The sequence below is a fragment of the Lissotriton helveticus genome, chromosome 9 (genome assembly GCF_964261635.1).
Source record: "Lissotriton helveticus chromosome 9, aLisHel1.1, whole genome shotgun sequence".
NCBI lineage: Eukaryota > Metazoa > Chordata > Amphibia > Caudata > Salamandridae > Lissotriton > Lissotriton helveticus.
Genome location: NC_136070.1, coordinates 329,762,879 through 329,776,642, shown reverse-complemented (window position 1 = coordinate 329,776,642; position 13,764 = coordinate 329,762,879). Strand labels below are relative to the sequence as shown.

Genomic DNA, 13,764 nt, shown 5'->3' with positions numbered 1-13,764 from the left:
TAATAAAGGGACAGCCAGCAATCATTAAAAATGAGTGAACGGACACTTGGTGGTTTGTAAACTTGAACCATTGTATTCTAAAAAAGTGTAGAGGTCAACATGTTTCTGCTGTTTAATGCCAATTTAGCTCAGCATTCGTCAGGACCAAAAAAAAATCCCCCGGTGGTATACACATGCTAAGGCGTACCCTATCCGTGGAGATGTGTATGAATGGGATAAAAACTCACAGTTTTACCCGTGTGGGCTCTCTCTCATTTCAAGGGCCCAGAGCCTGTAAAACAAAAAGTTAATTCACAAAGGACATAACGTAAGTAGCATCATATTAATTAGCATGGGCGTTTATTAAATTGTGCCGCCCTCCGTTAGTCTTTGTAAGTGAATAACACCTTTAAAACACCTTTATCACCCAACTGTGCTTAATATCAAAACTGAGATACTGATGTTTCCAGTATAGCCCTCATATAGACCACGTGGAAATGTACTTATATTTTATTTACCACATGATTAGCGCTAAGGGTGTACTTTACCTCAGCGTCTAAAAGCCAAAGTGCATATTATTTGCTAGATTTATTTAGTCTCAAGAGTTGCAACAGACTTGGGCCCCTCGATTGAGAATAGAGATTGGTGCTTAACCCCGTAATGTTTATAGAAACGTTACATTTTCCCAAAGGGGAAAGGTGATCGTTGTTAGCTAGGAAGATACATAGGCCATAAATGAACTCACTATTCAATTCAGTAGACTTTACTTCATGGGCTCACATGGCAGGGGAAACCTTCACGCCGTGCTTTGCCTGGTTCGAGTATGGAAGAACCACGAAATGGAGATTAGAACGTGCACTGTCTGGATGGCGTGAAAAACAAACTCTTGTAGTAGTTGATTAAGCAAGAGAACACGCTTAGCACTTGCACTTACTTTGAAAGCGGCGACTCTCCACTGGTAACCTATTCCGTACACTTCCGCGGCCCGAATACACAGAGCGCGGGCGAAATGCGGAAGTGAAATTCACTTTGACGCGGTCACGTGACTGCCGACAAAGCAGCGGGGTGACGTCAAGGTCTTAAAGGGATAGACACCGGACTACAGAGGTGTATTTTCTATTGAGTAAATAAATGGCGCTTTTATTATTCATGTATAAACAAGATGAATCCATTTCTAGAATGGAGAGGTTTCCTTACAGTGGTAGGGATCACCAGAGTTTTTAAAATACCCCTCACACACCAACAGGCCCCTTGGTGCCATGCTTCATCATTGGGGTCTTCGCACCCCTCTACGGGATGCGGCGTGCTGCGACCTACGATTACGCGGGAGCACTTACAAATGACTATGTGTGGTGTGTGACGGTTTTAGTTTTATGTGCGTGAGTGGTGAGGTTATCAGCGCGTGATGTTTAAAAAGAGCCTGGCTAGTGGGGTAAACAAACTATTTAATTGGCCCACGGGCTGGCGCTATTAAAAGGGTGAAAGAAGTGGAGGTGTGTTATGCAGGACAATGTGCATTATCTCCTGTGTGTGTGTGTCAACATGTTTCGGAGTCGTAACTCCTTCTTCAGGACTGGGGTACACAAATCCCCACCTTACTCACATTTCTCTACTTTAAAAATTGCGTGATTCTAAAAAGTGAGATATAGTGTAGGTTATGCAATGTACCTACAAATTTATGAATCTTGTCGCTTAATAGCTGACCTGTAAAGGAAGAGGACAAATGAACACAAAAGTAACATCAGATGTAAGAAAAGCACCACGAAAATGGCCACTCACTTTCTGGAAACACTACACTGCGTCAATGACATTGCTTGGACAATAATAGAGCAACTGCCATCGGAGATGGGACTATTTGAGAAGGAACAAAGGTGGGTGTTCCGGCTGGGCACCCAATTCAGAGGCCTGAATGATGAGATTCCTTGGGGCCAACTCAACTAAAAATTTCATCAGTTTGATCGCCCCACTGATTTTACAGTACTTGTCCTGTGTCTAGATCCAAAACCAAAGGTAAACTACCTTAACATTAATGAGATATGATGCTCATGTTGAGGAGATGAATAATAGAACAATTTTGAATCACCGATCACTGAAAACCCATATGTTTACACCAACTTCCCCAGAAACATGAAGAAATTTGACATTGAGCATGTTTGTCGGTATAAAGCCTTATTTGGCATGTATTATGACATTTATCTTTGAAGGAGCACTATCCGATAGCGCACTGTCACAGAAGGATACGTCCTGATAGGACGCATATGCAAAACGCGCAACTGCTACCAACACACAAAAAGCGTCAGCTCAGGACGCATGCGCTAAACGCGCTCCGGCTTCCTGAGCCCCTTTCACGGAGCTACTGACGCTCAGGCAAAGTAGCGTCCGCTCGGGACGCATGCGCTAAACGCGCTCTAGCCGTCTCAGGTGCTTCAGGGGTGCAACATACCGGAATACCCAAATAAGGCGATATCCGATTTCTAAATTGCTAATTAAACCCTTAATTAACAAACCGCTAAGAGTATAAATAACGAAACCTGACACTCACAGCCCCCACTCTCAACGGAGCCGCGTATGGGGCAGACAGGAGGCATTCTCACTCTTACCTCGTGAGTATACTTTCAAGCAGTCTTGGACTACCAACCCTACGATAATGTAAGTACTATAAACCAATGTAATACATTATTCATAGGTAGCGAACCAGCACGAGGACTCCTACGTGTCGTAAGGCTGATGAGGCATTGGAATCAATACATAACAGTATGTTTTGTTTTCTTTCTCCCTATTTTTCCACTGCACTAACTTAAATACTCTGGATCCCATAATAACAACGATGGCATTTCACTGAGCAATCAACCTGCCTTCAGCCAACTATGCTAGTTTCTCGAGTGTGTGATTTATGTTGATTGTTTGTTAGTCTTGTCTGTACCTTTTTTCCATACTAGGCACGATTTCACTAATAGAATGACACATTTTGTCTAGAGATCTGAGCCACACGTCTGATTTTTGTCCACAGGTCACTTGGCCTCTGATGTTTAAGGAGTGGACCACCACAAAAAAAATGTTGTCCTCTTCCTTTACAGGTCAGCTATTAAGCAACAAGATTCATAAATTTGTAGGTACATTGCATAACCTACACTATATCTCACTTTTTAGAATCACACAATTTTTAAAGTAGAGAAACGTGAGTAAGGTGGGGATTTGTGTACCCCAGTCCTGAAGGAGTTACGACTGCGAAACATGTTGACACACACACACAGGAGGTAATGCACATTGTCCTGCATACCACACCTCCATTTCTTTCACCCTTTTAATAGCGCCAACCCGGGGGCCAATTAAATAGTTTTTGTTTACCCCACGAGCCAGGCTCTTTTTAAACATCACTCGCCGATAACCTCACCACTAACGCACATAAAACTAAAACCGTCACACACCACACATAGTCATTTGTAAGTGCTCCCGCGTAATCGTAGGTCGCAGCACGCCGCATCCCGTATAGGGGTGCGAAGACCCCAATGATGAAGCATGACACCAAGGGGCCTGTTGGTGTGTGAGGGGTATTTTAACAACTCTGGTGATCCCTACCACTGTAAGGAAACCTCTCCATTCTAGAAATGGATTCATCTTGTTTATACATACTTGACTAGGGAGAACGAATCCATTTTCAAAACTCTCTCTCCCCCCTTCGTTATTCGCTTTTATTATTCAAACAGATGTTACATTTAGTTTAAAAATAGAAGGTACCCTCATTTTCAGATGATGTTAATAAAACCAATATGTGTTTTAACATAAAGGAAAGGTGCAAATTTATGGGAAGTCGATTCTTGAAGTCAGGTTTAAAACTTTATTAACAATCCTGCCCTTAAGCAAACAAAGTCATTTAATAACTACTGGAGAGCCTAACCCTCTGGGTTAGGCAACTCACTATAATCAATTTACTTAACAAAATTAGACATCTTCTTTAATAACCTTTTATCGCTTTTCACTTCGTTTTCCTGCCATACTTGTTTGAAGAAGAGCTTGTTATCCTAATTAATGCTTGTTAATATTAATGAAGACCCATGTTAGTGAATAAACTTGTAATTCAGGTTCTCAATCGGTATTGTGCATTTAATTCAAAAGAAACCTTCAAATGTCTCTTAGGGAAACAATCAGCTTGGATCTGTAGGAAACAAATAAGACTTCTCCTTTTCTTTAGCTCAAAAAGAATGAATAATGGCTAACTGACACTGCATTGTATTACATGTCTCAAAGAATACAGTCTGCCTTCCAGTCAAATTCTGATGCTTAGGCTGACCGGCCTCTGCAGGTTCCTTTATTTCATTTTCCACTTTTTAAAACAGGTTTGTTAGTTGGAAAAAGAATAAAACTAGATCATTATGGGTTTAAACCATGGACCTAAGTCAGGAATTTCTAGCTAACAAATAAAAGCCATATACTTGAAAAAATGAGATTTCCCCTTTTGAAAGAGTTTGGGGTCTTAAATACTAGGATGTGCAGATATATTAAATTCTAGGATATCCTTATTTACCAATGAGGAAAATTAACATGTAAACAATTGTGTTCTCAGTACATATCTGTCCCCTGTAGTGTAATACTTCAGCTTCTGCATTACTGTGCCTACAGCAACTTCCAAGATAATCTATTTCTGTCTTCAAATGACTAGGAACTGTAATATCAAGCAATAATCAACATACATATGCATTGATGGTTCCTTACCAGATGATGAACATGCTTAACTTTCTTTGAATAAGCAGTTTTGCCTTTGCCTACTAAAAGTCCACTGATATTCCATGATGGAATACACGTTACCCACAATCATTGATAATATCAATTATGTACTACTTAATTGCTTCACGCTTCACCCACTCTGTTGTTGTTCTTCAGAAGGCTGCGATCAGAGAGAACTGGCAACTGGCTCGGTTGATAAGAATTCTCATCGGTGGAAGTAGAGGAATTTATGCATAATTGTCATCTGCTAGCATCATCACCTATTGATTAAATATGGAATCCAAACTTGAATCCTTGCAGTCACATCACTTAACACTTGTCAATGTAGCTAGATCTGAACCTCATTTTTCTTACCACAGCGACATGGCCCACGTTGTACCAAACATCTGCAGTTTCCTCTTCATTTTCTGACAAGGATAAAGCCCGTTCAAAAGAAGTCAGAGTCAAATCATACTGCTGGGCATAGAAGCAGCACAGGCCAAGATTGTTATAAAGCTGGCAGTTATAAACACCCATTTGAAGGAGACGCCTGAAGAATAAATACAGAAAGAATTTCTTTAGTTAAGCATCGTATGCCAACTACTAATGTTGATTTTTCTTGAATAGATTAAAGCATACTTCCACAAAGACAACATATCCCATAAAAACACTTAAAATGCATACCCAAAAGGTTAAGAGGTATGCAACAAATATTTAGATTCAGAAATTAACACTGAATATAAAAAGTAAAAAATTAGTAAACTGAAACTCTCAAATAATGATTTATACAGTAAAAGGTCACAAAAAGGGGGGGTTATTTAGAACTTTATACAAATTGTAGGCTTTAATATAGAGAGATATAGGGTGGGTAATCTTTGTTTTTTTTAAACTTAAAAGCAGAGTTCTTTTTTAAATTCTAAGACAAAAAAATCAAGGAGGAGCAGTCTTAACTTGCCTATCCCATTCCCTTTCATAATTAAATATGTTACAAACTAGGGCAATCTGTGGGACAGAGAGGGGATCTTCGCAAGGTTTTAGTCTAAATGTATTGCTCAGTACCAATAATATATTATCTGTTTTAAAACAGTAGCGGTATGGGAGATTTCCAATTTCACATCCCATCTTTCATTAGTGCTGCGTCCTTTACACTGCTTTTAAATTTTATTTCAATCTCTAAACATGGTTGAAAATAAATTCAGTAGCCCTATATAAATTATGCAGTAACCACCCTTTTTGAAACTTTAAAGTTATGTACTAGAGTTAAATGAGAGAAATAATTTCTTTGGGCCCGATGTAGGTAGCCAAATACTGGTCGGTAACGGACGAAATTTGGTAATTTCGGCCTTTACCGACCGGTATAAGTGCATCGAGATGTATGTGACCAAAAACGTACCGAATCGGTAAATACCAGTCGGTAAAACACCGAATCGGTATAACACGAATCGGAATTTACCGAATTCATATTTACCGAATCGGAAATTAAGAAATGGTAATTGTCCGAATCGGAAAATACCGAATTCATATTTACCGAGTCGGTAAATAAGAAATGGTAAAAATGGCCTGTTGAGATGTAGCAAATCCAAAAAATACAGAATTTCATAAAATTCGGTATTTAAGAGTCGGTATTTACCATGGATTGGAAGCAGGTGGAAACCAGGAACAGGATATATAAGAAGGCCCCAAAATGCAACAGTGCAACCACACTGGCGGCTTTCTACGTTTTTGCAAGGCGGCTACGGATACAGGCAGCAGGAGAGAGGGTCTGGCCAAGGGAGGAGCAGGTGTATAGGCAGAGGACCACCCTCTTCCAACTGACTGAAGCTGAGATCCTGCAAAGGTACCGACTCCACCCCAGAACCATCCTGGACTTGATCAGGGACCTCCACCCATATCTGGAACACCCAACCCCAAGAGCACACGCCATCCCACCCCATGTGCAGGTGCTGTGCTGCCTACACCTTCTTGCCTCTGGGAGCTACCAGCACGTGATAGCCACAGTAGGTGGGGTGTCCCAGAGCTGCCTGTCACGGTTTTTCAGAAAATTTTCTTGCCATGTTGCAGAGGATGGAACACTACATTGAGTTCCCTGACACACCTGCAGAACTAGCAAGGACGAAAACCGATTTCTATCAACTTGCACAGTTCCCGCACATCATAGGCTGTATCGATGGGACGCACATCCCACTATGCCCACTTGCAGCAACTGAACATATATACAGAAACCAGAAGTCCACACATTCTATTAATGTGCAGGTGATCTGCAACGCTGGCAACATAATTACGGACATTGTAGCCAAATATCCAGGGAGTACCCATGACTCCTACATATTCACGAACAGTGGGATATACAGACGCCTTGTGGCTGGTGATTTTGGTGATGGATACCTGCTAGGTGAGTATGTGTGAGACACCCTGATAGTCCATGCAGAAGGAGCAATCATGAGAATGTGACTAATCAAAATATCATTTTCCAAACAGGTGACAGGGCATATGCCCTGCGGTCATTTGTGCTCACCCCCTACCTGAACCCATCCACCAGGAGCGAAAGGCGTTATAACGTGGCACACAGAACAACACGTTGCGTGGTGGAACACACTTTTGGACTGCTGAAAAGTAGATTTAGGTGCCTCCATAAGAGTGGAGGTGCACGGCAATACACGCCAATTATCTGTTGCAAGATTATTGCGACCTGCGCCATGCTGCACAATCTTGCCACCAAGGAGGGCACAGAGATTGAACTAACATATCATGAGGACATAGATGATGGGACAGTACAAGCTGATCACAATGCAGCAGGAGCAGCACCAGGAACAGATGGTAGACTGCGACGCGCAGAAATCACCAACAGATACTTTTAATAGAGTGATGACACACAGGCATGTTCATGTCTTGGTACACTCACTTTAATATGCACTACTGCACTATTCAAGACCACATAAATCAAATTAAATGCACTTTGCACACTGGCTGGCCAAAGTTCACTTCACTGTGACCTGTCCTGTGTTCATTATGATTTCTCAATGTTTGCGCTTACGCATGATGTTGTGGGAGCCACGGGGCTGGGGGTCAACCTGCGCAGTGGTGCCGGTGTCATCTGCATGGAGTCTGCTGCTCCGACGAATGTCCTGTACAGGCGTGCTGGACCCACTCCTGCTTGTGGACTCCTCTGTGTCCCCAACACACGTGTTACCAGCAGTGGCTGTATGCTGTGTCAGCAGTACCTCCATAGCAGAGGTCACCCTCCCCATCCCCCGGGACAAGTCACTGCAGCAGTGTCCAATGTCAGTCTGCATGTTGACAGACCGGCGGCACAGCAGTGTGGTTGAAGTTGCCAGACGGTTAATAGACTGATTCAGCTGCCTGACCTCGCGACTATACCTGCGCCTTTCTTGGTGGTCACTCTCCAGCCTGTCACAGAGGGAACCCATGCGCACACCCATGTCCCTCACCGCCTCTGCCATGGACTCCATTCCTTTGCCCATTCACTCAATTCCTTTGCCCATGGACTCCATTCCCTTTGCCATGGCACTTATCCCCCGATCGATGTCTGACATCCTGCTGTTCAGGATGCGCACCTGTCTGTGCACTGCCATGATCCCTTTGGCCTGCATGCGCTGGACCTTAACCATAGTGGCTTCCAGCCCAGCAAAGACCCCCTGCACATTATGCCCCTCATCCTGCTCACGTGCCCTACGGCCACGGTCACTTGCATGGCCAGATCCCATTGACCCCTGTTCTCTGCATCGCCAGCCAGTGGTGGTGTGCTAGGTCTGGGAGCCTCCACCACTTCCTCATCAGAGCTTTCCAGGATCCTTAATGGTGGTACGTCCTGCCTACTTGGCCTCACATGCACAGGGGACCCTGAGCTTGGTGTTGTGCCATCTGCAGGTTCTGCCGGAGTCTGTGTCTCGAACAGCAGGGGCGACAGTGGCTGTGCAGTGGTGTCTTGCTCCATTGCTGTGGGTGCGTGCGTTGTGGTTGTGTCCTCAGGGACAGTGCTAGGTCCTGCTGTGTCTGTGGGCTTCTCCCTCGCAGCCGTTGTTGGTGCACTTGACTCCCCTCCCTGCGCTGCTCTGCGCGATGACTCTCCTGTGGGCAGACATGGACAATGATCAGCTGTGTGTTTTCATCACACAAATTCCTAACACACATTTTCATATGCCTCAACTGGTTGTGTATGGGGAGTGTGGCATGGCATGCAGTGTTCGGTGTTGGCTGCTTTGATGTATGTACTTTTGACTACGACTACCATGAGGCATTGCTGGTGACTACTGTCATGTGTGCTGGATTATGAGTATCCAGGCTGATGAAGGCTGATAGCCAGAAACCGGTCCTTGGATGCTTGATTCCGGTCTGGGAAAGACATGGCTTGGTAGTTCGGACTGGACTGTTCCCATGAGGCACAGGGTCAGAGCTGATTTGCATATAGCCAGTGTCTAACCCAGGGTGGTGTGGAGTGCAAAACAACGATGGATTTAGGCCCAGATCTTTGTACTGGGGTGAATGTATGACATTGTTCTACATTCTGTCCATCAACTGTGGGTTTTTTTTGGATTATGAGTGAGTCACCCACATTGGGGAAGGGGCCAGGAAATGGGTGGGGTACATGTCCCTGCATCTTACCTTTCTTTCTGGCAGCTCTGGCTGAGCTATCAGCATCCCCAATCCTGTGTATGCTCTCAGGCTCCATGGTTGATTCCACAAGCTGCTCCAGTTCACTGAGGCTTGGAGCACGGCTCTTCCCCCCACCTGTGGCTGCTGATTCCTTCCTCTGGGTGGCAAGCTTCTGTTTGGTGGTGATCCTCAGATCATACCACCTTTTCTTCATGTCATCGATTTCGCGATGTGTCACTCCTAGGGCATTGACTTTGCTCTGGGTTGCCAGCCAGGTGTTCCTCTTTACAGACTCTGCTACTTGCAGAGACTGTCTCCCAAAAAGCTGACTGTAATGCTGCACAACCTCCTCCACTAGCACCTGGAGCTCAGGTGTGCTGAATTTTAACTTCCTCTTTCTGTCACTCCATCCTTTTGCGCCTCCTGGGACTCCATTGTGTTGCTATGCTGGGCTCAGTGCAGCCTGCTCCTCTGTCTCCCCTCCAGCTCTCTCTGCAGTTCTGTTGCTCTGCACCTGCATGGGTGTGGCCTCCTCCAGGTACTGGGGTGTGGTACTTGCATCGGATTGGTTGTTTTCTCAGATGCTTTGTTGTGGGGTGTGGTGGGTGTCCCTGATTGGTTCACTGGCTCACATGTCATGTATTCGAATTTTCGAGTTTGGATTTTACCGAATCGGTAAATACAGATTCGGTAAATACCGATTCGGTAATCTTCGAGTCGGCGTCTCCCATTCATTCCTATGGGACTGGAGGCCCATAGGGTTGAATGGGTGTTACCGAATCGGAGATTACCGAATCGGTATTTACCAAGTGTGGATACCGAATGTTTCCGAATCTGTATTTTTTACCGATTATTTTCCTACATCGGGTTTTCTGGTTCGTAAATACCGATTCGGTATGATTCGGTATTTACGAACCGGTAAAAATTATTTACCTACATCGGGCCCTTTATGTTTTATATTGCAGTCTTTATTTTTGATCTGACATATGGGAGAAAAACAAAGACCAATTATTAATAATCAAATCAACAAATGGATTAGCATAATTCTGAACATGTTTCTTATGCACAGAAATATACATTATGTTGCAGCTGTAATTATTAAGCTTTCAAAACGTGGGGTAACTACATGTCCAGAATTTCACAGATTATGTGAAACATATTGAAAACAAGGCCAACTGCACTAAAGCTGGGTAAAGAGGAGTTCAAACGACTACGGTTGATGTTGGTGTAACCAACATATAGATTCCTAAACACTGGCAATTCCAACAAGTTTGACTTTTTTGGGTGAAAAGCATTAGTGCAATGACTATGACGTTATGTTTAGTGTTAAGCAGTTGTATGATCTAGCCACTCAAACTTATTCCTTGGCCTCCTCCTACTCTATAGACTATACCTTCAGGTCTATCTTGAATTTCTCTCTGATGTCATGTTATATATATTTAGAAACCCAGACAAAAGAGTACTAAAGGCAGCAAAAGGCTACCTATTCCACGTCCTCTGCTCATTAACCCTTAACATTAGTCTACATGTCTCTTTTTGTTCTCAGATTATCATTACACAATAAAAACAGACATACGTAAATATTTAAAGCAGAGTTCTCCATGCCAATTAAATGTACTTGTTTTAATTTGAACTACCTGTTTACCCTTTTGCTCTCATAACACACACTGCTCAAATATTGAATTATTTTGGGCAATTCACAATAAAATATAGAAAAAGTTTTAACATTTTCAATGTTGTTATCCTATTTGTATATACTTCATTAATTTTATTTGATTAATTTTCATTTTATTTCAATTTTGTAATACAGTCCCCCGATTAGGCCTAGGGGTCCTCAGACCACAGGTTAAGGACCTCTGGTCTAGCGTATATCACAGATTCCTTTCTTCACATTTCTGGTAATGGTACCTATACTTTTCTTTTTCTGTGTCAGTAGGAACAATGTATTTACAACAAAAATCAAATGGTTTTAATGGAGGTGCACCGACAAGCTCTTTCAACCCCACAAATTCATTGTCAGACCTATCTTGATACTCGTCAGGTAGCATTTCCCTAGACTTTTTGCTTTTTCCTACTGGGTCCTGGGTTTTCTCCTGGGTTTTGCAGATTCTCTTATATGGCCTCTGGGCTGTACATACGTGTGAAAGTGTGCGTGCCCTACCTATATGTGTTGGGTAGGGCTCTGATTAAAAGTACTTAAACATGGGCTGATCTGTCATTGCAGATAGGCGGGTATGCAGTGGCATCTACTGTGAGTATACTTATGAGCAGACTGCCATTGTAGGCCGCTGCAAGTGCGCACCCGCACCTATGGTGACCGTGACTGTGTGCCTCCTGCCAACGCAGGCTTGTGCATGCACAAGCATTAGTTATTCTTGTGTCCAGTCTGCTGTGCAGACTCGGGCAGGCACACATGCACCCCTGGTGCTGGGAACAATGTGACTCACCTGCCATCGCAGGTTGGTGTAAGAACTAGCGCACGTGCGTCTAGGAAGAGAGGAGTACCTATGAGTGTTTTCATTACCTAGGAGGCCTGCTGTTTCCGTAGGTTGACATGGGGAAGCTGTTGACATTACTTGGCTCTTCAATAGTGAATTCCAGTAGAGCAGCCGTATGAGGTTTCATATCAATAGATTCGTAAAGCCAAACCCTTTCCATTGGTAAAGGGAGTTTTGGCATAACTCGCCTAGAAATGCCACTTACAGAATATAGACATGTCTATGCTTCAAGGGTCTTGGGAAACATGGTGCTTGGCTCCTGTGCATACCAGGGGTCGGGAGGAGCACATCTGTGCATTCCCCAATTGACAGCCATAAACTATGGGCATCCCACGGGAATGGCAGACCTCTGCCATTTGAAGATCAAATGGGAGGGATTGAAGATAGAGCATGCCAAAACCGGTCGTACATCTGGCCCCAAGTGTCAAAAGCTCTAACAGGTTTGCGACCTGTTTGTGCATGCAAAAACCTACAGGGCCATGTACAAACCCTATTTAGCGAGTCACAATTTATTTGTGACTCGCTAAATAGGATTTGCGACTCGCTATTAGGAAGGGACGTGTCTCGAGACCGGATTGTCTAGTGCAGAGCCCAGAAATCACGCCTGCATCTGAGACGTGTGATTCCTTTACTGAGGAGACTCCAACAGTCAAAAGCATCTAATGGTGGTGAGAGAATTAACCGGTTGCGGGACCCTGCGTTGCCCGTTTGGTCAATCGTGCTGCATCTCTGTTGCGTGAGAAGTCGACTGCTTCCTCACGGCGTGAGGTGTGAGAGTCTCAGGATGCGACCCTCGGAGTTGGGCGTGTACCTGTTGTAGGGCCTAATTCTACCCCACGTGGCAGTGTTGAACTTGCGCCTGTGTGTGTGGCCGGACTGGTGTGTTGCCACCTGTATCATTGTGCACCAGATGTTGTGCCTCATATCCACGGAATTGCAACTCTTTGCTGTGTGTGACCGGAATTGCCAGGGAGGCGTGGAATTTGCAACTCATTGTGTTTGAAATATGAAATGCCTGGTACGATCCATACCTACGCACACCAGATGCTGTGCCCGGATTGCCTGGGCACGACCCAGATCATTGTGTACCGATCTAAGTGCCTCACCCTATCCAGAGGCTCCCCTGTGTTACTCTAAAATCAGCGTTCGTTCCCCTTGTTGACCCTCATTGTTGCAGACCAACTGCTCTCTCCACACCTGGCCCCTACCGAAGACATCTTGGTGTCAACTAGTAGAGAGAGAGATGGACTGTGTTGCTGGAATGCTTCAAAGACAGTTCGAAGGCGGTTCAAGAGACTGCGCGACTCTTTTGTGTTTTGAGACCTGTAGGTAACATTCTCGAGTGGCTGCTAATACCTCCCTTCTTTACGTCTACCTCCTAATTAAAAAAGATTCATATTCCCACCTGCTTCCCAAAGACCCAGACCAACTGTAACATCGGACCCGTGCAGCCTAGTGTCCGGGAAGCCGTGCTGGTTATTTTCCATCCGGGGATATAGAACAATCAGCGTAAACTAGAATGTTGAGGGAGGCCGGGACCGCGGAGTCTGCAAAGTGTGAACGATTGACCGCGTGAGTGTGTGTGTGTGTGTGTGTAAGTGCATGCCGTATGGACTGCCTATTACAGGTCGCACCTCTTAGTGGTGTGGTGTGGGTGTGTGTGAGTGATCGTGTGCGGACTGCCTGTGACTGACAACACTTCCCGGCACCCGCTTTATGCATTGACTGTTACCACAAACACAATGTCTCTTAACACTGGATTTTTCCATGTTGGCTCTGGCACGCGGTGCCAGTAAAACGTATTCTGTTTCTGTGTATAAACAATCTTGATTTTGTGCGTTGCATAAGGGTGCTCTCTCTCAATAGGGGAGGGGAGGGCACTGGTGGGATGGGGGGGGAGGTAACATTTTTAAATACATTCTGTGTGAAATCTTTTTTGTGACGCTCCGTGTATTTATCGCAAGTGGCT

The 13,764-nt window shown here is 44.3% G+C and overlaps 1 protein-coding gene across 1 annotated transcript in view; it reads right to left on the bottom strand.

The window, feature by feature from the left end:
* The window catches only part of TTC8 (tetratricopeptide repeat domain 8), a 340,270-nt gene that overhangs the window by 74,360 nt on the left and 252,146 nt on the right, over positions 1-13,764 (bottom strand). Inside the window, exon 11 of the mRNA XM_078660024.1 lies at positions 5,059-5,233. Coding sequence (XP_078516150.1) covers positions 5,059-5,233 — 175 coding nt within the window. The remainder of the gene's footprint in view (positions 1-5,058; positions 5,234-13,764) is intronic.